General features: G+C 46.1%; 1 protein-coding gene across 2 annotated transcripts in view; it reads right to left on the reverse strand.

Moving 5' to 3' along the window:
- Positions 1-9,499, reverse strand: part of LOC309543454 (uncharacterized protein) — a 58,795-nt gene extending 49,296 nt beyond the window's left edge. For both annotated transcript variants that reach the window (XM_082242933.1, XM_082242932.1), the window contains exon 1: positions 9,389-9,499. In XM_082242933.1, the coding sequence (XP_082099059.1) occupies positions 9,389-9,440 (52 nt within the window). In that variant the 5' untranslated portion in view covers positions 9,441-9,499. The remainder of the gene's footprint in view (positions 1-9,388) is intronic.
- Positions 9,500-27,058: the final 17,559 nt, after the last annotated feature.

Raw genomic sequence — 27,058 nt, forward strand, 5'->3', positions numbered from 1 at the left:
GAAACATAAACAAGTAAACTGCCATAAACATCAGTGCAAATAATTATATACCCCTGAGAAAGGATCCTTCATCCACGGGGCACCCCCGCCCCAGGCAGAGAAGGGGGGGGCATGCCCGAGGACCAAGGACCCTGACCCCAAAGTGAGATGCAAACCGAACAGCCCTGTAACCCAGCTATGAAGACCAAAACCCAAATCACAAATCAGCCGCCGCCAGGGGGGTGGGGGGTCCCCAGTATCCCGTCCAAACCACAGCCGAAGAAACCACAGACGCGGCACCCGGGCCGCACCCCCAGCCCAGGGATAGGGACAGTTCCCCACTTAACCCAAAGCCCCCCCCCCGAGCCCCAAAGTAAGGCCACAATAACCCAGGGGAGTCAGCGGCCAGCAACCGGTTCCCCTCGGTAGCCCCGTCATCCCCAGCCAGCATGTACCACGGAGCATCTGGGAGCCCCCCCAAAAGGGGGCCCGTGAACCAAAGGTTAGCCCCTCCGCCCCCTCCCGGGGAACCCCAGACCGCCACCGAGCACAGGTATAGCAGGTCCAACCCCGCCCCCCCAGAGGGGAAAACCCCCATGGGGCCAGGACGGCGGGAAGGAGGATACAGAAAAAACATGATCTTTGTGCAGTGTAATCCTCCAGCTAGCCGTCACACCACCCACCGACACCCACCCGAGAACAGATAGCCTCCCAGAGAACAGTAAATAAGGGGTCGTGGCTCCACAAGCAAGGGGGGTCCTGGGGGAAGAGACCCAGCATAAACCTGAGTCAGCAGAAGAAGAGAACACCCAATATATGCAGTAAAAGAAAAAAACCAGATAACATAGCTAGCAGGCAAGGCTGGCAGGCATCAAAGCCTTTCCGGTAGGGACGTCCATCCGTGATCAGGGCTCAGCAGTAAATGGTCTCAGGGACACCCGGGAGCAGTTCCTCAAAGTCAAAACCTGGGTATCTAAAGGTCTCTGGGTGCTGGCAGTTCAAGAAACAGGGGAGCATGGGGCCCAGGGGGCACCTCAGCCACGGGGCAAAGGGGGGTGAAGTGCAGGAGGCTCCGGAGCACAGGCACTAAGTCTAGGGTAAGCATGGGGTTCGGGGAAACATTCACCCGTGGGGGCACAGGGGCATCCAAACAGGGAACAAAAGTTCTCGCAGCGGTCACAGCGGGCACAGTTCAGGTGCAAAACTTACAGGGCACTTAATCCTCACGTACCTCCGGTCCCGTCTGCAGCCGACGGCGGCTTCTAGGCGCTCGGGGAGTAGAGCCTCTTTCCCGACCAGGGGTGGCTGGGAATCTGCGGGTGGAGGTCTGCAGATGCTGTAGCCAGTTGGGAATGTGGAACGGGTCTGCGTCCAAAAATCGAAAGAGACCCGGGAGGTCCTCCGGGTGGTGTACAGCATACGATGAGGCGCCCTTATGGACCGTAAGGGAGATGGGGAAGCCCCACCAGTATGTGCAGCCCAGCTGACGAATCCTTTCCAGTAAGGGGCGCAGCAGGGCCCTGCGCTGCAACGTAGCCCGGGAGAGGTCAGGCAGAATCCTCACACTGGCTCCGTCAAAGTCTATCTCGCCGGTCTCCCAGGCCTTCCGTACGATGGCATCTTTGTGGGCATAGCGATGGAGCCAGCAGATCACATCCCGCGGTCGTTCGGCGTCAGAAGAGCGGGGTCCCAGCACTCTATGCACACGGTCAAACTCCAGAGCAGTCAGTGGGACGTCCGGGACCAGCCGTTGACAGATTGCCAAAACTGTGGGTTGGAGGGATTCCGGGCCCGTAGCCTCCGGAAGGCCCCGCAGTCTCAGGTTATTCCTGCGGCTACGGTCCTCCATCTCTTCCAGGCGCAGCTGCAGGGCGGTGACATGGGAGGCCTGTGTCGTCTGTGCTTCTTCAAGTCGGGACCCCCACGCCTCGAGGGAGGAAACAGAAGACTCCCCAGCAGTAACGCGATCAGCCAGCAGGGTCACGTCAGTCCGAACAGCCTGGATGTCTTTAGCGTGGGCCTCTTCCAGGCGCAGGGCCAAGGCCTCAAAGTCCCGCTTAGTGGGCAAGGCCCGGATCAGGGCACGAAGGTCCCCCTCGTCATCCCGGGTATCGGCGGACGTACCAGAGGCCATCGATGGAGTCAAGGAGGAGGCCGACTGAGTCTCTGAGGGGAAGAGGACAGGAGCCGTCGGGGACACCGGAGCAGAAGACATGGGCGCGAGGGAGGCCGCACGTGTCCGGGGCTGCCCGGCTCGAGCTGAGGAGGAGCGGGTCTCAGGAAAGTATTGGTGGAGTTCCGAGCGGGGCGAGGTCTGGAGAGGTTTCCTGGGTCCTCTCCTACATCCAGAGCTCATTCCAGGGTCTGTAAAGGCAGTTAAAACCTGATGTACAGGGAGGGATGGCAGGAGCTCAGGCCAAGTGCTTCCTCACGCCCCCATGTCCAGGACACGCCCCTTCACTACCTTTTCAACATAGAGGAGAGGAGGAAAGTGAGGGGGAGGCACAACTCCAATGAGGCAGGATGTCCTCCAGAGGCAGCCATCATGAAAGAGTAGAAAGCAGCCACCCTATAACAAACAGATCGCACTGTGTGTTAAAAACACCAGCTATTTGAGTACCACATGCTTGACAAGGCATTTAACCTCCCACCAGAGGTGGGGGACTCGAGTCACATGACTTGACTTAAGTCAGACTTAAGTCACCAGTTTGAGGACTTGAGACTTGCTTGACTAAAATTAATAAAAGACTTGACTTGACTTTGACTTGGTATTCATGACTTGAGACTTGACTTTGACTTGAGACATATGACTCGAAATGACTTTACATTTTTAAGTTGTTAAATATTTGTGTAGCAAGGTTTCCAGGCCTATGGCCTGATTTGGATATGCCATTAGTACCGGAATCCTTTCCAGCCTATGTGAGCTGTGACCCTGGGTGTGACAACTGAAGCAGCGACAAGTCCGGCATCTTTGTTTGTGGTTTTTTAATTGGAATTTAGGGGATGGGAGAAGGGAATGAGTGGGATACTCCTTGCGGCTCAAACTAATTACAATTGGGACTTTTACTCCTGAAATGCCCGTTGGCGCTTCTGTGACGCCAGCCGGCGCCAGCCAACACTCACTGACACTGAGAACACTCTGAAGAACAGAAGAAGTGCTGAATCCTCGACTTATAGTCCAGAAGATCCAAGACTGAGAACTATAGAACTCCTGACATTGCTGTACTATGAAAGTCACTGAATATTTTCCCCCCCCTGACACAGCTTGAGGTAGTATATAGTAGGATTCTGTATAGCTGTCACTTTAACTGGCACGCTCTGTGAAATTCAGCGCCCAAACTGCAGGTGCCCCCTTTAACCTTGAACACTTCAGGGTCCACTGACTATGTACCCCCTCTGTAGCTTCAGGGTCCCCAACCTAAGTACCCCCTTTACAGCTAGCTGACACTGGATCCCAGAACCTCTTCCGGAGTGGTCACCTCTAACTTCAGGCAGACCCCCAGGGGCAATCCTCAGTACTCACGACCCGTGTAGGCTTTCCTAGGACTGGACCCCTCTGACTCTCCGCAGGCTCTCGGCACACCGGATCCCCTCAGCTCAACTCAGCACTCTCTGGACACTCAGGCGACACCCCGAGACATCCACCTTCCTCAGACAGGAGGAGAGAAAGCCGCACTCTCCTTCCAGGGACTCTGCCCCAGCCAAAGACAACGTGACACACACTTCCCCCCAAACTTATACCCACTCCCAGAATCCTTTGCAGCATAATCTGCCTTCTGGGGTAGTTACAAGCTGGGATGTGTCTCCTGATTGGGCTTCCCACACTGCCCTATGAGAAGCCTCTCACAGGAGCCAGTGGGGACACTTCTCCCATCAGCAGGCACTTCTGGAAGCCCTGACACCCTAGCTAAATAAATCACAGCCCTGCTGTTAGGCAGACAAGGCCCACTATACATTTACCTAGCACCTACCTGTAGGGTGCTACATTTGCATTTTCTCAAGATGTGTTAAAGCAAAATAATGTGCCTATTGTGTTTCTGACACCACAGTCACTTAAAACACCTCAGTGTGTTCTGATTTTTAGGACACTGGCTGTTTAACAATGGAAATACTTAACATGTTTTTAGTGACTGTGGTGTTGATGACCGGACGAAGGATTTTGAGCTGTTTGGGCATTCAAAGTGTTTCTTTAATATGCCAAGAAAAAAGCACTGAGCAGTTTTGTTAATGTTGAAAATAAAAGAAAACCTTTCCTGACCACTGACTTTTAACTGATTTAACCACTTAAGCCCCGGAAGATTTTACCCCCTTCCTGACCAGGGCCTATTTCACGATTCGGCACTGCGTCACTTTAACAGACAATTGCGCGGTCGTGCGGCGCTGTACCTAAACGAATTTCACGTCCTTTTTTTCCCACAAACAGAGCTTTCTTTTGGTGGTATTTGATCACCTGTGCGATTTTTTGATCATGCGCTATAAACAAAAAAAAGCGTCAATTTTGCAAAAATAACAATATTTTTCACATTTTTTATATGAAATTCCCCCCCAAAAAAATGTAAAAATCTAAATTTTTTAACATTTTCATCCAATTTGTTTTATGCTACATATGTTTGGTAAAAAAATCGCAAAAAGCGTATTTTGATTTGTTTGCGCAAAAGTTATCGCGTTTACTAACAAAGGGAAATGATTTTTGTCATTTTTGGTGTTTTTTTTTAACGAGTAATGGCGGCCATCTGCGATTTTTTTTTGCGGGACTGCAACATTGCGGCGGACAGATCGGACCCTTGACTGACATTTTTGACACTTTTGGGGTTACCAGTGACATTACTGGAGTAATCAGTGCTATACATATGCACTGTTACTGTAAAAATGACACTGGCAGGGAAGGGGTTAACTGTATTGGAGAGGGAGGGGTTAAGTGTGTCCTAGGGGCGTGATTCTAACTGTGATTGGACATGTCTATTATTGTAAAAACAGAGATCAACGGTTCTACATAGTAGAACCGTCTGATCTCCATTTTTACACAGGGGAGAATGACAGGCGGCTTGTTTACATAAGCCGCTCCGCCTTTCTCCCTCTCTACCGACGATTGTAGTGTGACCGGCGGACATCGGGTCCGCCGGTCACACGCGCGGACTCCTCAGTGAGCGAGCCGGGGCGAGCGTTCGCTCGCCCGCTATTGGCTCACAAGCCAGTCACAGGCTAGTGACGTATATATACGTCACTCTGCCTGGCCGGGGCTGACCGCCTCAGTATATCTACTTGCGGCGGTCGGCAAGCGGTTAAAGAAGTCGTATGCAGGTTGTGCCGAAGTCACGCTGAGATGTCGGCTTCCAAGTCGCGTGACTTTGAGGCAGCGGAAATGTGAACCGGGCCTTAGTTTGAAAATAAATTCAACCTTAAACAAGGAACATCCAGATGAGATGAAAAAAATAAATCTTCTATAAAAGAATCAAATGATTCTGTGAAGAAGTTATCAATCAATTGACTAAACTTATTTATATATTAATTATGCATTATATAGTAAATATACAGCACTGTGCAAAAGTTTAAGGCGGGTGTGAAAAATGCTGTAAATTAGGAAAGCTTTCAGAAATAGAAGTGTTGTTTATTTTTTTGATCAGTTGGCAAAATGGAAATGACACGAACAGAAGAGAAATCAAAATTCAATCAATATTTGGGGTGACCCTCCTTTGCCTACATACCAGCATCAGCTCTTCTAGGTAGACTTGCACACAGTTTTGGAAGGAACTCGGCAGGTAGGTTGTTCCAAACATCTTGAAGAACTAAGAACATATCTTCTGTGGATGTCGGCTGCCTCAAATCCTTCTGTCTCTTCATGTAATGCCAGACAGACTCCATGATGGTGAGATCAGGGCCTTGTGGGGGCCAAACCATCACTTTCAGGACTCCTTGTTCTTCTTTACACTGAAGATAGTTTTTAATGACATTGGCTGTATGTTTGGGGTCATTGCCCTCCTACAGAATACATTTGGGGCCAATCACATGCCTTCCTGATGGTAATGCATGTAGAAAGAAAGTTGCACTTCCAGTCTCAGGAAAGTAGAAACTTGAGTTTTATTTCTTCAAATCAAAAAGTTCAACATCGACATGTGCAAGACAAACAGAAAAGCAGCAAACGCGTTTCACACCACGTGCTTATTCATTGCTATACTTTCCTGAGACTGGAAGTGCCACTTTCTTTTTACATGCATATGGACTTCTTAGGTTGGGGACCTTGGTGAGCACCCAGTCTTGCAGGACTACTACAGTTTACTTGGGAATCCTACTGGCCCAGCTGTCAGCACTTTGAGCGGTGATTTGTTTCTTTGCTTCTTCCTGATGGTAAGACATGATGGATAAGTATCTGCCTGTATTTCTCAGCAATGATCCTGACCAAATCTCCAACTTCATTTGCAGAAATGCAGCCCCAAACTTGCAAGGAGCCTCCACCATGCTTTACTGTTGCCTGCAGACACCGCTCTCCAGCCCTTGGCGAACAAACTGCCTCCTGTTAAAGCCAAATATTTCATATTATTCCCCAGCACCTACTGCCATTTTTCTGTCCCCCAGTTCCTATGTTTTCCAGAATAGTTGAGTCTCTTAGCCTTGTTTCCACTTCAAGGATTTGGCTTTTTGTCCACAATTCTTCCATGAAGACCACTTCTGACCAAACTTCTTCAGACAGTAGATGGGTGTACCTGGGTCCCACTGGTTTCCACCATTTCTGTGCTGATGGCACTTGCTGGACACCTTCCAATGTTGAAGGGAAGTAAGCATGATGTGTCTTTTTCGTCTGCTGCTTTAGGTTTCCTTGGCCGACCACTGTGTCTACCGTCCTCAGCGTTGCCTGTTACTTTGTGCTTCTTCAAAAGAGCTTGATAATTTGAATTAATGCTGTTTATTGGAGCCAAAGGGTAGTCACACCAACATTGATTTGATTTAGCTTTTTCTTAGGTTCGCCCACTTTGCATTTTGTAAATTGATTTAAAAAAATAATAATTATTTATATTAACCACTTGCCGTCTGCTCACGTTGAGCCTACTGCGGCAAAGTGGTTCGTTATCGTTTGGCAACGTAGACCTACGTCGCCAGACACTCCGCTTCCTCGGCGGCGCGCGCGCGCCGCCGGAGGCTCGCTCCCACTGTATTCAGTCACAGCAGGAGTCGGGCCAGGGGAGGAGCTGTGGCAATCGCCGCTGCTCTTCCCCGATCGTCGGGGAATCGAGTGTGGAGATCCGCCCGCCTGTGTAAACACAAGCGGGAGGATCTCCTAAGTGACAGGCAGGGTCAGATTGCAGGGTTCAGCATAGTTGAACCCTCGATCTGTCCTTGTGTCACATAGTCACCTTCCCCCACACACGTTAGTAAGCACCAGGCATACATTAACCCCTCCCTCTCCAATAAAATTAACCCCTTCCCTGCCAGTGTCATTTTTACAGTAACAGTGCATATATATAGCACTGATTACTGCAGTAATGTCACTGGTACCCCCAAAAGTGTCAAAAATGTCAGCCAAGGGTCCGATCTGTCCGCCGCAATGTCGCAGTCCCGCAACAAAAATCGCAGATCGCCGCCATTACGCGTTAAAAAAAAAAACACCAAAAATGACAGAAATCTTTCCCTTTGTTAGTAAACGCAATAACTTTTGCGCAAACCAATCAAAATACGCTTATTGTGATTTTTTTTACCAAACATAGGTAGCATAAAACAAATTGGCCAAAAATTTAAAAAAAATTAGATTTTTACATTTTTTTGGGGGGAATTTCATATAAAAAAATGTTAAAAATATTGTTATTTTTTCAAAATAAACGCATTTTTTTGTTTATAGCGCAAAAAGTAAAAATCGCACAGGTGATCAAATACCACCAAAAGAAAGCTCTGTTTGTGGGAAAAAAAGGACGTAAATTTCGTTTGGGTACAGCATCGCACGACCGCGCAATTGTCAGTTAAATTCGCACAGTGCCGAATCTCAAAAAGTGGCCCAGACGTAAGACAGCAAAATGCTCCGGTGGTAAAGTGGGTAACGTAGAGAGATTCAGCACTCAATTTCTTGGGAATGGTGGACCACACCACAAAGAATATATAAAATATGTAAATATAGCTGGATATGTAGGTAAAAAACAGGTGATAAAAAGCAGATGATGATGCAGCAATAAAAGCAAGCTAATGAATAACAAAGAACAATTAATATAATTGATGAAATAGATAAAAGATGAAGTGATCAGTGAACGATCATAAATAAGTAATAAATGTGAATAGAAAGCTCATAAAAAGTAAACGATGAATAAAGTGATTAGTGCTGAATGAATGCACACTGATGATGAGCAACAAGGCAAGGGTTGCTGAGAAAGTGACGGTGAAGCAACTTGTGCTGAATAAGTGCAAGTGAGGTAATATTCAGTGTGCAAACAAGGTGCAAAAATATGGTGATAAGCACTATAAAAATGCTTAAGATGATAAATAACAAGGGATAAATATAAAATCACAAAATTCCATAAGACATGTATAAAGTAGTATAAACAATATTCAAGTGCTGATATATTCAAGTGAAAGTGACAAAAGTCCATATATAATCCAGTGACTATAAAAAAAATGATTCCGGTGACAGCCAGGTGCGATGGTATGTGAGCTAAAACATCCAACATTAAGTGCAATGGTCGCTCACCTCCATTACCACTCAAATGAGCATTTTGGTGCAATCAATCACCATACAGGACCTCACGATATCCTCCAATAAATAAAAGGCTTCTAGGTGTGGATATAAGGGTCTCCACAGTATAAACCAAAAGATTCCTTTCGCTTTTATCGATGTCCTCATTCAATTCGATATACCATCATATTCTGGGACAATCGCTCATTGAAAACAAGAGGGAACTCTCATGGTGCAGTAAATCAGGGTAATATTTAATAAACAATGCAGAAAACTTACAGTTAAAAATGGGTAGATGCGTGTGGAACAAACACAGAACCGCCGATGCGGTGTACTCTGATGCTTCCGGTCTCGGCCGTAGACCAGAAGTGACGTCACCACGGCTTCTCCCGACGCGTTGCGTCACAAACACACGTGACTTTTTCAAGGGTAAGCCGCTACGTGACTGTCTCCGGGTATTTATCAGGTAAAGGTAACCAAGGGAACCAACTAGGACGCCATGTGCTATTAACCCATCAGTAACAACCACGGAGTTGCAGTATTGGTTACCAGCATATGCATATAAACAACTCAGCAACTCTCGAGACGTAGTCAAATAATGTATCAAGTGGAAAATAAAAATAGAAGAACGCCCAGGGGATCCTGACTCAGACATCAATTATTTATATATATATATATATATATATATATATATATATATATATATATATATATATATATAAATACTGTACATATTTATAAATTGACAAAACTTACCTTTCTGAGGAAAGGAAAAGAGTGTTACAACGAGTAAAAATGTTCCCTTCATTCTGTTCTTTGCTTAGCATGAAGTTATAAATTTTTGCATAACTTTGGACTGAATTCTTGCATCTAAAGTTGAAAAATATTACTGTCCATTTCCTGAAGAAAAAAAAAACCAGACCACAAGCACCCACTAGCATTCAGGTTTCAAGAAGTATAACACGCTTGTGGTCTTCAGCGATAAGCTCCACCCCCACCCACTTGCTGTTGCAATTACAAGATGGACAATTCTCCCTTGTCGGATCTTTTCAGAATACACAGATACCCCCTGAAGAAAGAAAATGTAAACACCTGACACGCTTTGGTGTTTTTGTTTCAGATGTGTTGGTCACACTCATTTTTAACATGTGGCTGGAAATAACACTACAGGAAGGGTTACGAATAATAAAAGAACTCCACTGTGCAAGATTTAAATCTAAAATGGTTATAAAACTCAACCCCAATGTCATTTAAAAAAAAACTTTTATTGAAAGATCTACTTTAGGAGGCTTTATGCGATTTTATTTATGAATTACTCCTTTTGTATCTGTTGGTTGAATTAGATCACATGTGTCAAACACAAGGCCCACTGGCCGAATCTGGCCCTCCAGGCCTTTTTATGTGGACCTTGCACACAGGGGTAGGGGTGGAAGTGAGATGTGAGCAGCCTGTGGAAGAGAGCAGATTCCTGCACATTACGCATAGCAAACCCCTAAACCCTGCACTCTGTACGTAGCGCACCTCTGAACCCTGAACTCTGTACGTAGTGCACCCCTAAACCCTGCACTCTGTATGTAGCTCACCTCTGAACCTGCACTCTGTACATAGCGTACCACTGAACCCTGAAATCTTTATGAAGTGCACTCCTGAACTCTGCACTCTGTACGTAGCGCACTCCTGAACGCTGCACTCTGTGAATAGCGCACTCCTGGAATCTGCACTCTGTACGTAGCGCACCCCTGAACTCAGCACTCTGTACATAGCACACTCCTGAACTCTGAATGTAGCGCACTCCTGAACTCTGTACATAGCGCACTCTCAAACTCTGCACTCTGTACGTAGTGCACTCTTGAACTCTGCATGTAGCGCACTCCTGAACTCTGCACTCTGTACGTAGTGCACTCCTGAACTCTGTACATTTGCACTCCTGAGCTCTGCACATAGCACACTCCTGAACTCTGAACGCTGTAAGTAACGCACTCCTGAACTCTGCACTGCGCACTCCTGGAATCTGCACTCTGTACGTATCGCACTCCTGAACTTTGCACTCTGTACGTAGTGCACTCCTGAAATCTGCATGTAGCACACTCCTAAAATCTGCACTCTGTACATAGTGCACTCCTGAACTCTGTGTGTATGCACTCCTGAGATCTGCATGTAGCACACTCCTGAACTCTGCACTCTGTAAATAGGGCACTCCTGGAATTTGCACTCTGTATGTAGCGCACTCCTGAACTCTGCACTCTGTCAATAGCGCACTCCTCAACCCTGCACTCTGTACATAGTGCACTCCTGAACTCCACAACACACTCCTATTGCCCCTTTAAGATCCTCCCATTGCAATTTGGCCACACCCATCATTTGATGGGGGCGTGATTGAGTTCCTGCACCTATTCTCTGAGAAAATAAGCCTGGCACGGATTTATGTAGTCTTACAGATTCAACCTTTGAGGACAACCATAATGCTGATGTGGCCCACAATGAAATTGAGTTTGACACCCCTGAACTAGATGGACTAGATGTCTTTTTTCACACCGATTACCTATGTAACTATGTCAGGTAAATGTACAAAAAAATAACATTTTTGGTCTTATGTCAATTATTCTTCTTGGTTCAGTTTATCTCCTACTTCAAGTGTAGTCCTTATTCCCTAAATGGCAGCTGGATTTAAAGTAGTTTTAAACCTCAGATATGAAATATGAACAAAGCATATCCCTCTATAGTGTGTATTGGATGGACTGATGTCTTTTTATAACCTCACTAACTATGTAACTATGTAACTATGTAATATTTGTTTCAAATAACAACACATAAGTGTAATTTCTGTCTGCTGCCTCGTTCCTTTGCTATCAGTATGAATCACTTTAAAAAGTTTTCCTGACACCAAGAGAAAAAAGGTGACAGGGGAGGGATCTCCAAGTGATTGACAGCTCCAACTCTGTTTCTGTGTGCTGTGTGGAGGAAGGTGTGCCCCTTTCCTCCAATCAGCTCTCAGAGCTCTCCTCACTGAGCTTTGCAGTGAGTAATTTCAGCTCTCCACTCCCTTCTTTCTGAGATAAGCTTTATAAATTAAGCAATTTTGAACGCATGTAGAGAAGAGAAGACTGCAAATAAACAGGTACAACTTATGTAGGAGGATTTTTTTCACCTCTTGTGTTTCACCTGAGGCCACTGGCTATATGTAAAGCTTTACAACCACTTTATTGTGCCATCCTAGACTTTCTAGAGGTAAACTGTCCTACAGCTGCCCCAAAGCACTCATCTGTGGCAATCAATTAACCACTCCGTCAATCTTTGCTTGAGTGATTTTATTTGCACAAACTCCAGGGGAGAGAGGGTTAGGAAACAGGATACCCCAAAAAAGCAACACAATGACTCTAGACCTCTAGATTTAATCTAAACCCTGAAGGAGGCTGTCAGTCCTGAGCCAATCAGCTGCCGGTGGGGGATATCTATTCACACTGCTCAAAAAAAATGAAAGAAACACTTTGAAAACACATCAGGTTTCAATGCGGAAAAATATCATGCTGGATATCTATACTGGTATGGACTGAGTAATGTGTTAGGATCCATACTGGTATGAACTAGGTAATGTGTTAGGGTCTATACTGGTATGGACTGGGTAATGTGTTAGGATCTATACTGGTATGGACTGGGTAATGTGTTAGGATCTATACTGGTATGGACTGGGTAATGTGTTAGGATCTATACTGGTATGGACTGGGTAATGTGTTAGGGTCTATACTGGTATGGACTGGGTAATGTGTTAGGGTCTATACTGGTATGGACTGGGTAATAAGTTAGGGTCTATACTGATATAGACTGGGTAATGTGTTAGGATCTATACTGGTATGGACTGGGTAATGTGTTAGGGTCTATACTGATATGGACTGGGTAATGTGTTAGGATCTATACTGGTATGGACTGGGTAATGTGTTAGGATCTATACTGGCATGGATTAGGTAATGTTTTAGGAAGGAAAGGATACCACTTCGTTTGATGGAAATGAAAATTATCACCCTACAGAGGGCTGAATTCAAAGACACACCAAAAATCAAAGTTAAAAAATTATGCAGCAGGTGAGTCAATTTTTCTGAAATGTCATTGCAGCAACTCAGAATGGTCCTCAGTAGTTTGTATGGCCCCCACGTGCTTGTATGCATGCCTGACAACGTTGGGACATGCTCCTAATGAGACGACAGATAGTGTCCTGGGGTATTTCCTCCCAGATCTGGACCAGGGCATCACTGAGCTCCTGAAATGATTGCGGTGTAACCTGGCGACGTCGGATGGACCGAAACATAATGTCCCAGAGTTTTTCTATTGGATTTAGGTTAAGTTAGGTGAGCATTGGGGCCATTCAACCCCGCAACCCCAAGCACAACCAGTGGCTGGGCCTGTCGTGCCAGTCACAGACTCGCATTCGCTGAAACTACCTCCTCCAATCTGTTTTTCTGGAGACTCCAAGGCCTGCAGGGGGTTTCTTAGCCAATGCACCATCCATTTTGAGCTTCAGCCGCAAAACTTCCTGTCAGATCGGGCAAAGGTAGCCTATATTATTTCCCTCCTTTCCAATGAAGCTCTAGCCTGGGCTGCCCCCCATGGGAGAAGAATGATTCGGTAGTTTCCAACCTGTCTGACTTCATCTTCGAGGAGCCGGCTCGGGTTTCTTCAGAAGGCTAGTGCTCTTTTACGTCTCCGCCAAGAATCCCGTTCAGTGGAACAATATGCTCTCCAGTTCCGTATCCTCTCTGACCGAGTGAAGGACGAATTAGCGGGAAGAACCATCCCCGTCGGTCTGGACGATGTCATCTCCTTATGCAACCAGATCGATATTAGTTTTCAGGAGAGGTCCTAGCCAGTCTGAGCTTCCCTCACTTCGTCCTGTGGAGCATCCTCTGCCTACTGAGGAACCCATGCAGCTGGGCCGGACCAGACTAACCCCCGAGGAACGTGCTAGGCGCAGAACATTGGGCTTGTGTCTCTATTGTGGAGGCAAGGGCCACTTTCATGACTCCTGCTCGCTTCGCCCGGGAAACGCTCGGGTCTAATACATTTGGAAGGTGGAGTATTGGACCCAGAAACATCACCTTCCCATCTTCATCTTTCGGTGTCCCTTCATGTAAGCACTTCTCCCCAATCGACCTTTGCATATCTGGATTCCGGGGCTACCGGCAACTTTATGGACTGGAGAACTGCTTCTTCTATGAAGCTCACCCTTTCACCCCTCTCTACGCCATTGGTAGTCTCGGCAATTGATGGCACTGTTCTTCCAGGGGGTCCTATTCGCTTCTAGACACTACCTATTAGGATGTTGGTAGGGATTCTCCACCAGGAGTGGATATCCTTTCTTATCCTACCCAAAGCCTCTACCCCCATTGTATTGGGCCTTCCTTGGCTACAGCTCTACTCTCCCCATGTGGACTGGGTCTCTGGGCAGATCCTGGCTTGGGGCCCCTCATGTTTCTCGTTATGTCTTTCCAAGGTGACACCAAAGGAGAGACTTCCGGTTGCTACCACATTGGTATCTTCTGGTCTTCCCACTGAATACAGCGATTACCGGGACGTGTTCTGTAAGAAATCAGCTGAGGTGCTTCCTCCCCACAGGTCTTTTGACTGTGCCATTGACCTTGTTCTCGGGGAAACTCTGCCCAGGGGTCGTACCCACCCTTTGTCCATCCCAGAGACCCAGGCCATGTCTAAGTATGTTGCAGAGAATCTTGAGAGAGGTTTCATCCAGAAATCCTCATCACCTGCAGGAGCAGGGTTCTTTTTTGTCACCAAGAAGGATGGTACCTTCAGACCCTGCATTGATTATCGAGGCTTAAACGCTGTTACTATTAAGAATCGATACCCCTTACCCTTAATATCTGAACTATTCGATAGGTTGAAGGGTGCCTCCATTTTCACCAAGTTGGATCTCAGAGAGGTGTACAACCTCATTCGAATTCGAGAAGGTGATGAATGGAAGACTGCGTTTAACACTCGAGACGGCCATTACGAATACCTGGTCATGCCTTTTGGGCTGTGTAATGCCCCAGCTGTGTTTCAAAACTTTGTCAATGAAATCTTCAGGGACCTACTGTACCAGTTTGTTGTCATCTATCTGGATGACATTCTTATCTTTTCTGAAAATCTCTGTGTCGACAGAAACCATGCCCGCACTGTACTCCAGCGCCTTAGAGAGAATAATCTCTATGCCAAGCTAGAAAAATGTTCCTTTGAATGTTCTGACGTCCTATTTCTAGGATGCTTTGTCTCAAGTTTGGGTCTTCGTATGGATCCTGGGAAGGTCTTAGCTATTACCAACTGGCCTCTTCCTGCTAGCCTTAAGGCCACACAGCGCTTTCTTGGCTTCACAAATGATTCTAGGCAGTTTATAAGGAATTACTCTTCCATTGCTGCGCCTATTATCACTTTGACCAAGAAGGGTGCTAATGTCAAAGTCTGCCCCCCCCCCCGAAGCAGTCGCTGCATTTCACGATCTGAAACAGGCCTTTGTCTCTGGACCTCTCTTGAGGAGACCTAATTCTGGCGAGCAGCAGCAGGGTGAGAACGCAGAAAGTGCGCACAGACGGCCCGCACATTCTGCAGCAGCTCTGACATATAGGGGTAATTTTTAAGGAACCTCTGCACCACCAAATTCAGCACATGCACCAGGCAAGGGATGTGCGTCAAACTGGCTAGGCCCAGAGCTGCTATGAGATTTCGCCCGTTATCACACACCACCAGGCCGGGCTTGAGGCTCGCTGGCAGCAACCACTCATCGATCTGCTGTTTCATGCTCCTCCTCCTGCGCGGTGTGTGGTTTTTCCCCCAAACAGGCAAGTTTTAAAACTGCCTGCTGTCGTTTACCCCTGGCTGTGCTGCAGTTGGTGGTGAAGGTGTTACGCTGACCAGATGAGGAGGCGGTAGAGGATAAGGAAGCGGAGTAGGAGAAGTTAGGAACAGGAGGCAAACTGAAGCGCCCTGCAATCCTTGGTGGTGGAAGGACATGCGCCAAATTGCTATCCGCCTCAGGCCCAGCCGCTACTGCATTTACCCAGTGTGCCTTTAGGGAGATATAACGCCCCTGACCGTGCTTACTTGTCCACGTATCGGTAGTTAGGTGGACCTTGCCACAAATGGCGCTGCGCAGTGCACACCTGATTTTTTCCCCCACTTGGTTGTGCAGGGAAGGGATGGCTTGCCTGGAAAAGTAGTGGCGGCTGGGCACGACGTACTGTGGGACAGCCACCGACATAAGTCTTTTAAAACTGTGCGTCTCCACCAGACGGAATAACAGCATTTCAAAGGCCAAGAATTTTGAAATGCTGGCATTCAGGGCCAGGGATCGTGGCTGGGTAGGGGGGTACTTCCTCTTCCTCTGAAGTGTTTGGGAGATGGAAAGCTGAACGCTTCCACGGGACATTGTGGAGATGGTTGGTGACCCAGGTGGTGGTGTTGCTGACAGATCCTCTGTTTGCGGGGTGGCAGGTGCCGGTATCACTACAGAGGTGGATGAAGAGGCCGAGACTGCAGCAGAAGAGGAAGCAGGAGGAGCCAGAGACCTTTCTTGGTTTTGAAGGTGTCTACTCCACTGCAGCTCGTGCTTTGCACTTAGATGCCTGATCATGCAGGTTGTGCTCAGGTTGAGAAGGTTTATGCCTCGCTTCAGGCTCTGATTGCACAGCGTGCAAACCACCTTTTGTCCTGTCATCAGCACATTGTCTGAAGAACTTCCACGCTAGAGAACTCCTTTGACCTGGCTTTGGTGCGCTCGGTCCCTTGCTGTGTTGGGCAGTAGCAGGCGTAGTGTCTAGGGCACGGCCGCTCCGCTTCTGCACCCTGCTCCCTCTTCTGCTGTTTAGGTGGCTCTGTGCGACCACCGCCTCTTCCTCCAAACTACTCAGGTCACCTGCATGACCTTCATTCCATGTGGGGTCGAGGACCTCATCGTCCTCCACATCATCTTCCACCCAGTCTTCACCCCTGCCCTCCTTGTCGGTCTCCACAATTCTGCCGCAGCAGTTGACACCTGCGTTTCGTCATCATCGGAGACGTGCTGCGATGGTCCTTCCATGTACTCATCTTGAGAAATAAGTGGTTGGGCATCGCTGCACTCAATCTCTTCCACTTCTGGGGCAGGGCTAGGTGGATGGCCCTGGGAAACCCTGCTGATAGAGTCATCAAAAAGAAGAAGAGACTGCTGCATGACTTGGGGCTCAGACTGCTTGCCTGATTTGCAAGGGGGTGAGGTGAAAGACGGTTGGACATCGGCTGCAGGTGCCAACTCTGACCTTTCTCCAGTAGACTGGGTGGGAGACAATGTGAAGGAACTGGAGGCACTGTCAGCAACCCAATCTACTATCGCCTGTACTTGTTCTTGCCTCAACACTTGTAGAGGCGCATGATGCCCTACCAAATACTGCTGCAGGTTCTGTCGCCTACTCACACTTGAGGAAGGTGTTTCACTTGTGCGTGTAGCTGGCACAGATCGACCACGTCCTCTCCTTGCAACAGGAGCTCTACCAGCAGCACCACGACCCAGGCAACGGCCCTTTTTGACGTTCTCCTCATATTTCTGTAATTTATGATCTTGCCCTAGAAAGGTGTTTATTGAATAGCGGAACAAAACAACAACAGTATCCCACGGGTGTATCTCACAATCAAATATGCAAACTATGCCGCAATTTAATTTTTTTTACCCCAAAAGGGTGTATACTGAATAGCGGAATAGAAAAAAGTATATAAAACGGTGTATCTCACACGTACAAACACAGACTAGGCCCCGGTTACAATTTTTTGTACCCTAAAGGGAGGATGAGGATGAGGAAGAGGAGTAGGAGGACTTCGGAACAGGAGGCAAACTGAAGCGCCCTGCAATCCTCGGCGGTGGAAGGAGATGCGCCAAACAAATTTAAAAGGTGTATCTCACACGTACCAATACAGACTATGCCGCAATTTAATTTTTTTCACCCCAAAAGGGTGTATATTGAATAGCGGAATAGAAAAAAGTATATAAAACGGGGTATCTCACACGTACAAACACAGACTAGGCCCCGATTAAAAATTTTTGTACCCTAAAGGGAGGATGAGGATCAGGAAGAGGAGTAGGAGGACTTCGGAACAGGAGGCAAACTGAAGCCCCCTGCAATCCTTGGCGGTGGAAGGAGATGCGCCAAACAAATTTAAAAGGTGTATCTCACACGTACCGATACAGACTATGCTGCAATTTAATTTTTTTCACCCCAAAAGGGTGTATATTGAATAGCGGAATAGAAAAAAGTATATAAAACGGTGTATCTCACACGTACAAACACAGACTAGGCCCCGATTACAATTTTTTGTACCCTAAAGGGAGGATGAGGAAGAGGAGTAGGAGGACTTCGGAACAGGAGGCAAACTGAAGCGCCCTGCAATCCTCGGCGGTGGAATGAGATGCGCCAAACAAATTTAAAAGGTGTATCTCACACGTACAGATACAGACTATGACGCAATTTAATTTTTTTCACCCCAAAAGGGTGTATATTGAATAGCGGAATAGAAAAAAGTATATAAAACGGTGTATCTCACACGTACAAACACAGACTAGGCCCCGATTACAATTTTTTGTACCCTAAACGGAGGATGAGGATGAGGAAGAGGAGTAGGAGGACTTCGGAACAGGAGGCAAACTGAAGCGCCCTGCAATCCTCGGCGGTGGAAGGAGATGCGCCAAACAAATTTAAAAGGTGTCTCTCACACGTACCGATACAGACTATGCCGCAATTTCATTTTTTCACCCCAAAAGGGTGTATATTGAATAGCGGAATAGAAAAAAGTATATAAAACGGTGTATCTCCCACATACAAACACAGACTCCCTTTAAATTTGTAATTTTTAAATAGCAAATTAGAACAGCACTGTGTGTAAAGGCTGTATGTCACAGTAACGTATGAATGAAAAAATGAATAATTATTTTTCACTTTAATTGGTGATTTTTCAATAGCACATGTGAACACAGCAGTGTCTTATGTTTTATGTCACGGTCAGCAGTAGGCTATGAAGGGAAAAAAAAAAAAATTCCCCTTTAAATTTGTAATTTTTAAATAGCAGATTAAAACAGCACTGTGTAGTAAAATATAGCTGAACGTTGCACACAACAGACTGATAAAAATATTTTTTTTTCTCCCTCCTCCTTCTCAGTGGGCTCAAGTGAGGGCAAAAAGATCGTTCACTGCACCACCCCCCACACAGCAAAATCGATGTAGATCGCTAACGGTTGATTGTTCTGTCCCGTGTCTCCTAATCTCTCCCTGCCTACTCTCTCCAGCCTGTCCCTAAAATGCTTTTCTATCTTTCCCTGCCTACACTCCGACCTGTCCCTACATTCATTTCAGCCACAATGTTTTTTTTTCCTGTCTCTGTCCCTAAGCAGCAGCAGCCAGCACCGTTGTGTGTGCTCTCTCCCTACACTAGAACAGACTGATGCACACCGCGCTGTGTCTCTAGCTTATAAAGACCTGGGTCACATGCTTCAGCTGGCCAATCACAGCCATGCCATTAGTAGGCATAGCTGTGATGGCTTCTATGGCACACCAGTTAAGCGCTTGTTGATTGGCTGTTGAAACCGCGCCATTAAAACCGCGCCATTACATACAAAACAGGAAATAAAATTACCGAACACGGATTTTAAACCCGAATATACATTAAAGTTTTCGGTTCCGTGTCCGGGTAACAAAAATCCAAATATCCGGTACGGACCCGAATAATACAGTCCGTGTTCGCTCAACCCTACTCAGGAGTCCTTCAATTCTATCTGGAGTGACGTTCATGATTCCCTCTGGGCAGCTGCCGACAAATTCAAAGGCTTTGCTGACCGCCGCAGGCGTAAACCACCTTCTCTTCAGCCAGGGGACAAAGTTTGGCTCTCCACCAGGAACATCAAGCTTCGAGTGCCTTCCCTGAAGTTTGCTCCAAGATTCATTGGTCCATACACTATAACTTCTAAACTGAATCCGGTTTGTTTCAAACTTCAGATCCCCAAAAGCCTCAAAATCGCTAACACCTTCCATGTTGCCCTTTTGAAGCCTTTAGTCCTCAATAAGTTCTCTAGTCCTCTCCCTACCATGGTACCCATCTCTGAGGATAATCAGGAATACGAGGTCAGTCAAGTTCTGGATTCCCGACTCTGTAGAGGCGTTCTTCAGTACCTTGTTCATTGGAAAGGCTTTGGTCCTAAGGAGAGGTCTTGAGCCCCTGCATCGGAGGTCTTTGCATCTCATCTGTTAAAAAGGTTTCATCTGAAGTTTCCCTCTAAACCCAGGCCCAGGCGGGGAAGGGGGAGGCCTCGTAAGAGGGAGGGTACTGTCATGGACATGCAATAGTGTCTGGCAGCTTACCTTCTCCTCTATGTCTGCATTAGAGGCTAGACTCTCCTTCTGGCTGCTTTTTATCATCTCTCCTCCCTGTTTGGCTCCACCCCAGGCCATTCCAGGAAGTATATATTAACCAGTGCACTGCAGGTCTGCTTTGCTGTTCAACAGTGTTTGTTAGCTTGTGTTCCTGTCTGCCGTGTGCTACTTCCACCTTTCTGTGTACCGACTTTGGCTCGTCTCTTTGGCTGCTTCCCCTCTCTCCCTACGGAGCGTGACCCGGGGGACCCCAGGGGCCGCGAATTGGGCCCAGTTGCAGCGAACTCCATCCTCACCACTAGAGGCTCTGGTGAACACCTGCTGGGTCTTAGACTTCGCGCCCTGGGGAATCTTGGGCTCACGTTTCCTGTCCATACACAGCAGTCAGCTATTGGGTTCACTACCCTGCGGTGCACCCCTGTCTCCAACAGGGTGCAGTTGTCACCTGGCCACAGGTGACCTGACACCGGGCTGTCGGGAGGTGGAGCCCGTTCCGCCCGTACTTCCCTTCATCCTGGCGTCAGATGCCACCAGCCTCCGCCTCGCGGTCTCCACCTCCGGCCAGCCCGGAGGACAACAGAAAGCCTCTTCTTGTCTGACAGGACACCCTGGGCCCTGCAGATCACCGACTGAGAACCACCGGAGCAACTGACGTTCATAACACATGCTGATTAATTTACCTTTATGTGAGTTACTATATTTTTAATGCTGTACTAAATTTCATTGCACTCAGAGGCGCTCTCCTTTCTTTTATTCATATCCATGCAGAACTGACTTCACTCTTCCAGAGAGCCTGCCCTGAGCAGCAACCATTCACCCCTGGAACTATTCTGGATCTCACAGTTGAACTCTCATACAGTCCTTTCTATGCCCTCCATCCCCTGTGTTATGCACATGGACTTTTAATCCCCCCCCCCTGTGCCTGTCCCCTCCCATTTGTTTTTATTGCAGTACAATTGTTCTTACACCCTTTAAGTGCCAACACCTCACTGTTTTTTACTATGCTTTCCCAGACCATCACTGACCCACCACCAAACCAGTCACGCTGAACGATATTACAGGCAGCATAACGTTCTCCACGGCTTCTCCAGACCCTTTCACGTCTGTCACATGTGCTCAGGGTGAACCTGCTCTCATCTGTGAAAAGCACAGGGTGCCAGTGGTGGACCTGCCAATTCTGGTGTTCAATGGCAAATGCCAATCGAGCTCCAGTGCAGTGAGCACAGCGCCCACTAGAGGACGGCGGGCCGTCAGGCCACCCTCATGAAGTCTGTTTCTGATTGTTTGGTCAGAGACATTCACACCAGTGGCCTGCTGGAGGTCATTTTGTAGGGCTCTGGCAGTGCTCATCCGTTCCTCCTTGCACAAAGGAGCAGATACCGGTCCTGCTGATGGGTTAAGGACCTTCTACGGCCCTGTCCAGCTCTCCTAGAGTAACTGCCTGTCTCATGGAATCTCCACCATGCTCTGACTGTGCTGGGAGACACAGCAAGCCTTCTGGCAATGGGACGTATTGATGTGCCATCCTGGAGGAGTTGGACTGCCTGTGCAACCTTTATAGGGTCCAGGTATGGCCTCATACTACCAGTAGTGACAACTGACCCGAGCCAAATGCAAAACTAGGGAAAATCAGAAAAGATGAGTAGGGAAAAATAATACCAATGTTCTCCACCTGTAAAACCATTCCTGTTTTGGAGGTCGTCACATTGTTGCCCATCTAGTACACCTTTTGGTAATTTCATTACCACCAAAGCAGCTGAAACTGATTAACACTCCCCTCTGCTACTTTACTGACCAGATCAATATCCTAGGAGCTTACTTGACTTGATGCTACACTCTGATTAAAATGTGTTCCTTTAATTTTTTCTGAGCAGTGTATATCCACTTAAGCCCCAGCCCTATTTCGGACACTTTTTGTTTACAAGTTAAAATCAGTATTTTTTCCTAGAAAACTACTTAGAACCCCCAAACATTATATATATTTTTTTAGCAAAGACTCTGTAGAATAAAATGTCAGTCATTGCAAAATTTTTTGTCACGCAGTATTTGCGCAGCGGTCTTTAAAACGCCATTTTTTTGGAAAAAATTTGAAAAATCACATTTCACTGCATTTAAAAAATACTAAACAGTAAAGTTAGCTAATTTTTTTGTATAATAGAAAAATAGTGCAGCGCAATCCTAGTGGTAAAATTATAAAATCATGCAGAGTCCCAGTGTTAATAGGTGTCCATATAAACAGATAAAAGTCTCCAGTGTAAAGTGGTCCTAGGGCAATTCCATAAGGTGCTTGTCTCCACGAGTGCTCATGCAATCCCACCACCTGTTCACACTGCCGCTCACCTTAACAAAGAGACCCTACAGGGTCAACCAGCATTTCATCTCAAAATCAAAGCATCCTCACACTTTCTTCCTTAAGCGTAGTAAATGATTACACCTCCGATGCACTGTCAGCTCCTCAAACAATGTTACCAATATGTGTAGGAGACAAGAAAAAACGATCTAATGCTCTCTGTATGCAATCAAGCACTCTTTAATCCATATAAGAAAACAACTCACATTTTTGAAGAAAATAACAGCGCATATCTGCAGAGTTTGCAAGCAGGCGTGCATCAGGTCCACCAACCCGGAAGAGTGAGAGGCGGCCGCGGGTCACGTGACATCCCTCGTACGCGTTACGTCCGTGAAAATAAGCGGGACTTCTTCAGCAAGGGTCACGTACCATACTGCGGACCCGTCTTTTATGACAATATGATCTGCCCACCTCCTGTCTTCAATTAACTAATCAGTATGATTCCAAATGGAAACAGGAAACAGGAAGTGATGTACACAGGAAGTGATGTACACAGGAAGTGATGTACACAGGAAGTGATGTACACAGGAAGTGATGTACACAGGAAGTGATGTACACAGGAAGTGATGTAAACTAAGGGCAGGAAGTAAACACTGCATGACCCTTAAGCCAGGACCAGCCTGTATTCTTATATGCAGTGTGTACGGGCAATTTAAAAACTTTCCACAAGAACCAGCTTGTGGAAATACATTAAATACAATTTAATAAATATACTATGCCCAAATTTAAAATAATACATCTTCCCATAATCCAAAGGATTCAATGGGTGGTAATCGTCATTGTGACTCCGGCTAAATCTCAACTCTCCACTAGATGGCGTATCTGAGCATTGCCTAATCATAAATGTGAACAATAAGTGACATATACACAATAATGCACATAAAATTATTAAAATTACAAAATATAAACCGCAATGTGAATACTATAAAAGACAAAGAACAAAGCAATAAATATATTCCCTATAAAATATAAAATATAAGAATATGGGAACATTAAAAAGGCAAAAAATATCTCATCGGTCAGAAATAAAACAGTTGAGATCAAACTCAACATTGAGTCCTAATGGCGTTAAAACTTTACATTCAAAAATCCAATAAGACTCCCGTTGACTCAACTGTCTAATAAAATTCCCACCTCTCCAGTGTGGGTGGACTCTCTCTATTCCCCAGAATTGCAACCCACTGGGATTTTTTTGATGGAATTTTTTAAAATGTCTTGAGACACTATGCGTTTCTAAACCTTTACGGATATTAGTGATATGCTCGCCCACCCTGACGTGTAAAGCACGAGAGGTACGTCCTATGTACTGAAGGCGGCATTCACACTGTAACATGTACACCACCCCTTGCGTTTTACAGGTGATCAGATTTTTGATGTTATATGATTTATTAGTAGCAGTAGCTACAAATTCTTTTCGTTTCTTTAGGTTCTTCTTGCAGCTCTTACAGGTAGCACATTTCCCACATGTATAGGTGCCAGAAAGAAAAGAAAAAATATGATTCTCCCTGATACGAGGTGGGTCAACAACCCCAGGCGCGATTTTATCTCGCAGTGAAGGGGCCTTCCGGTAGATAAACTTAGGGAATTCTGTCAGATGGGGTCCTAGAATTTTGTCCTCTTTAAGGATAGGCCAATACTTTTTAACAATACGTTCTACTTTTTTGTAGTGTATATTGTAATCAAAAATTATTCTGTAACCTGGATCCACTGGATTAATTTTGTCTCCATTCAGGAGAGTATCGCGGTTACTCCTTCCCACATCCTCCAGTTCTTTTCTAATGGGGTCCTTTTTGTATCCTTTCTCAAGAAAACGCTTTTCCAAAACCTTTGATTGTACTTGATAGTCACTATCCGAAGCGCAATTGCGTCTTAATCTAGTGAATTGTCCCCTTGGAATGTTGCAAAGCCACATCTGGTGGTGACAACTATCCAAGGGGATAAATGCATTCCTATCAGTAGGTTTGAAAAAATTCCTTGTTCTCAAGGCGCCTTCGTGTTTATAAATCTCAAGATCGAGAAAGGCAATCTTTTCCTTCTCCAAATTCCATGTTAAAGTGATATTTTTGGTGTTACTATTCAACCTATCCATAAATGTTTGCAGATCTGCCATGTCTCCTTCCCATACCATAAAAATATCATCAATATAACGTCTGTAACAAATAAGTTCCTGTGGTAGGGTGCCAAATACAGCCTCTTCCTCCCAGTGGGCCATGAAAAGATTGGCCACACTGGGAGCAAACTTGGCCCCCATCGCTACTCCCCTTGTTTGGAGGTAGTAGCGATGGTCGTACCAGAAATAATTCCTGTTTAAACAGAAGTTCAAACTTCTGTATAGGAATCTTTTGTGTTTATTAGTCAGAGTTGAAGTGGCTAGGGACCATTTGACTGCTGCTAAAGCGTCCTCATGTCCAATGATAGTGTATAAAGACCCAACGTCTGCTGTAATTAATACACTATCATTGGAACACGGCAAATCATTCAGGAGTTGGATCATATGCTTAGTGTCTCTCAGAAAGGATCTTGTTTCCCTCACAACTGGCTGTAGATAGTAATCAATATACTGGCCCAATCTTGAAGAAATGGAGTCTATTCCATTCACGATTGGGCGGCCAGGGGGGTTATCTGTACTTTTATGAATCTTAGGGAGACAATAGATAATTGGTCTTCTACAAAAAAGGGGATTAAGATACGAAGCCTCTTTATGACTCAATACCCCTTTTCTTTCTCCTTTTGTCACTAGAGAGTGCAATTCATCCTTAAACTCCAACATGGGATCATGGGGCAGGATCTGATAAGTGCTCCTGTCACCCAGGAGTCTCAGCATTTCCCCTCTGTAATAGGTTCCACTAAGGACTACCAAACCTCCTCCCTTATCGGCAGGCCGAATTACAATGTCACTCCTATTTTCAAGTGACTGAATCCCTCTTTTTATGTACTGGGGATCTGATACTCTTTTCACATTTAATTTCTCTAAGTCCCCACAGACCATGTTGCGGAACACTTCTAAATGTTTTATATCTTGGCCTGGAGGGTTAAAGGTAGATTTATTCCTTAGATTAGACTGATTAATTGTATCAGAAGATGCATTTTTTGTAATCGGATTGGAGAGGAAATATTTCTTAATATTCAACTGTCGTGTAAATTTTTGAATATTAATATACGTCTGAAATTTGTTAAGATTTCTGATGGGGGCGAATTTCAAACCCTTATCCAGAACCCTCATCTCATCTTCTGTGAGTGGGATCCCGCTAAGGTTAAAGACTCCAGCTCCTACCGAGGTCTCTGTTTTTTTGACTTTTCGTCCTCCCCTGCATCCTCTCGATTTTTTCGTTTGCCTGACTGAGGATGGTTCCCTCTCCAGGGGTGTTCCAGTTGCGGGGTTCTGAATGCTCGTGGGGGGAGCTGAGTCTGTGGTCCCCTCCAAGGGGACCCTCCCCCTAAAAAAGAAGAGGAAGAAGCGGTCGGATTGGAGTACCCTTGATTCTCTTGATAATCTCGAAGAGGAGCAAATCTATTACTTGAAAGATCAACTCCTTCTCTCTTCGCTGGGTAAGGGTGATAGTTTCCTCGACCCCTTCCCCTCCCTCTTCCTCTTCCTCTTCCCCTAACCATCTGCCACTGATTGGTATCTCTATGTGGAGGTGGTGGGTCAGGGATTGGGGCATATGTAGAGAACGAGGGGGGGCCATAGTCATGTCCCCTACCCCGTCCTCTCCTATTTTTTCCCTTCTTCCCTCTTTGATGGAAAACCTGGGAACGTTGAGGCAGAGGTGTTACAATTTGATGTATAGACCCCTGGGACCTTTCTACATTTATATTATTAGAAGAAGAGGAGGCTTCCATTTCTTCATTTCCCCCCCCTTCCATATTGGAAGATGAGGGTTCCAAGAAGGAACCCAGGCCAAGATATAAAACATTTAGAAGTGTTCCGCAACATGGTCTGTGGGGACTTAGAGAAATTAAATGTGAAAAGAGTATCAGATCCCCAGTACATAAAAAGAGGGATTCAGTCACTTGAAAATAGGAGTGACATTGTAATTCGGCCTGCCGATAAGGGAGGAGGTTTGGTAGTCCTTAGTGGAACCTATTACAGAGGGGAAATGCTGAGACTCCTGGGTGACAGGAGCACTTATCAGATCCTGCCCCATGATCCCATGTTGGAGTTTAAGGATGAATTGCACTCTCTAGTGACAAAAGGAGAAAGAAAAGGGGTATTGAGTCATAAAGAGGCTTCGTATCTTAATCCCCTTTTTTGTAGAAGACCAATTATCTATTGTCTCCCTAAGATTCATAAAAGTACAGATAACCCCCCTGGCCGCCCAATCGTGAATGGAATAGACTCCATTTCTTCAAGATTGGGCCAGTATATTGATTACTATCTACAGCCAGTTGTGAGGGAAACAAGATCCTTTCTGAGAGACACTAAGCATATGATCCAACTCCTGAATGATTTGCCGTGTTCCAATGATAGTGTATTAATTACAGCAGACGTTGGGTCTTTATACACTATCATTGGACATGAGGACGCTTTAGCAGCAGTCAAATGGTCCCTAGCCACTTCAACTCTGACTAATAAACACAAAAGATTCCTATACAGAAGTTTGAACTTCTGTTTAAACAGGAATTATTTCTGGTACGACCATCGCTACTACCTCCAAACAAGGGGAGTAGCGATGGGGGCCAAGTTTGCTCCCAGTGTGG

This window comes from Pelophylax lessonae (assembly GCF_965119305.1).
Source record: "Pelophylax lessonae genome assembly, chromosome: 13".
NCBI lineage: Eukaryota > Metazoa > Chordata > Amphibia > Anura > Ranidae > Pelophylax > Pelophylax lessonae.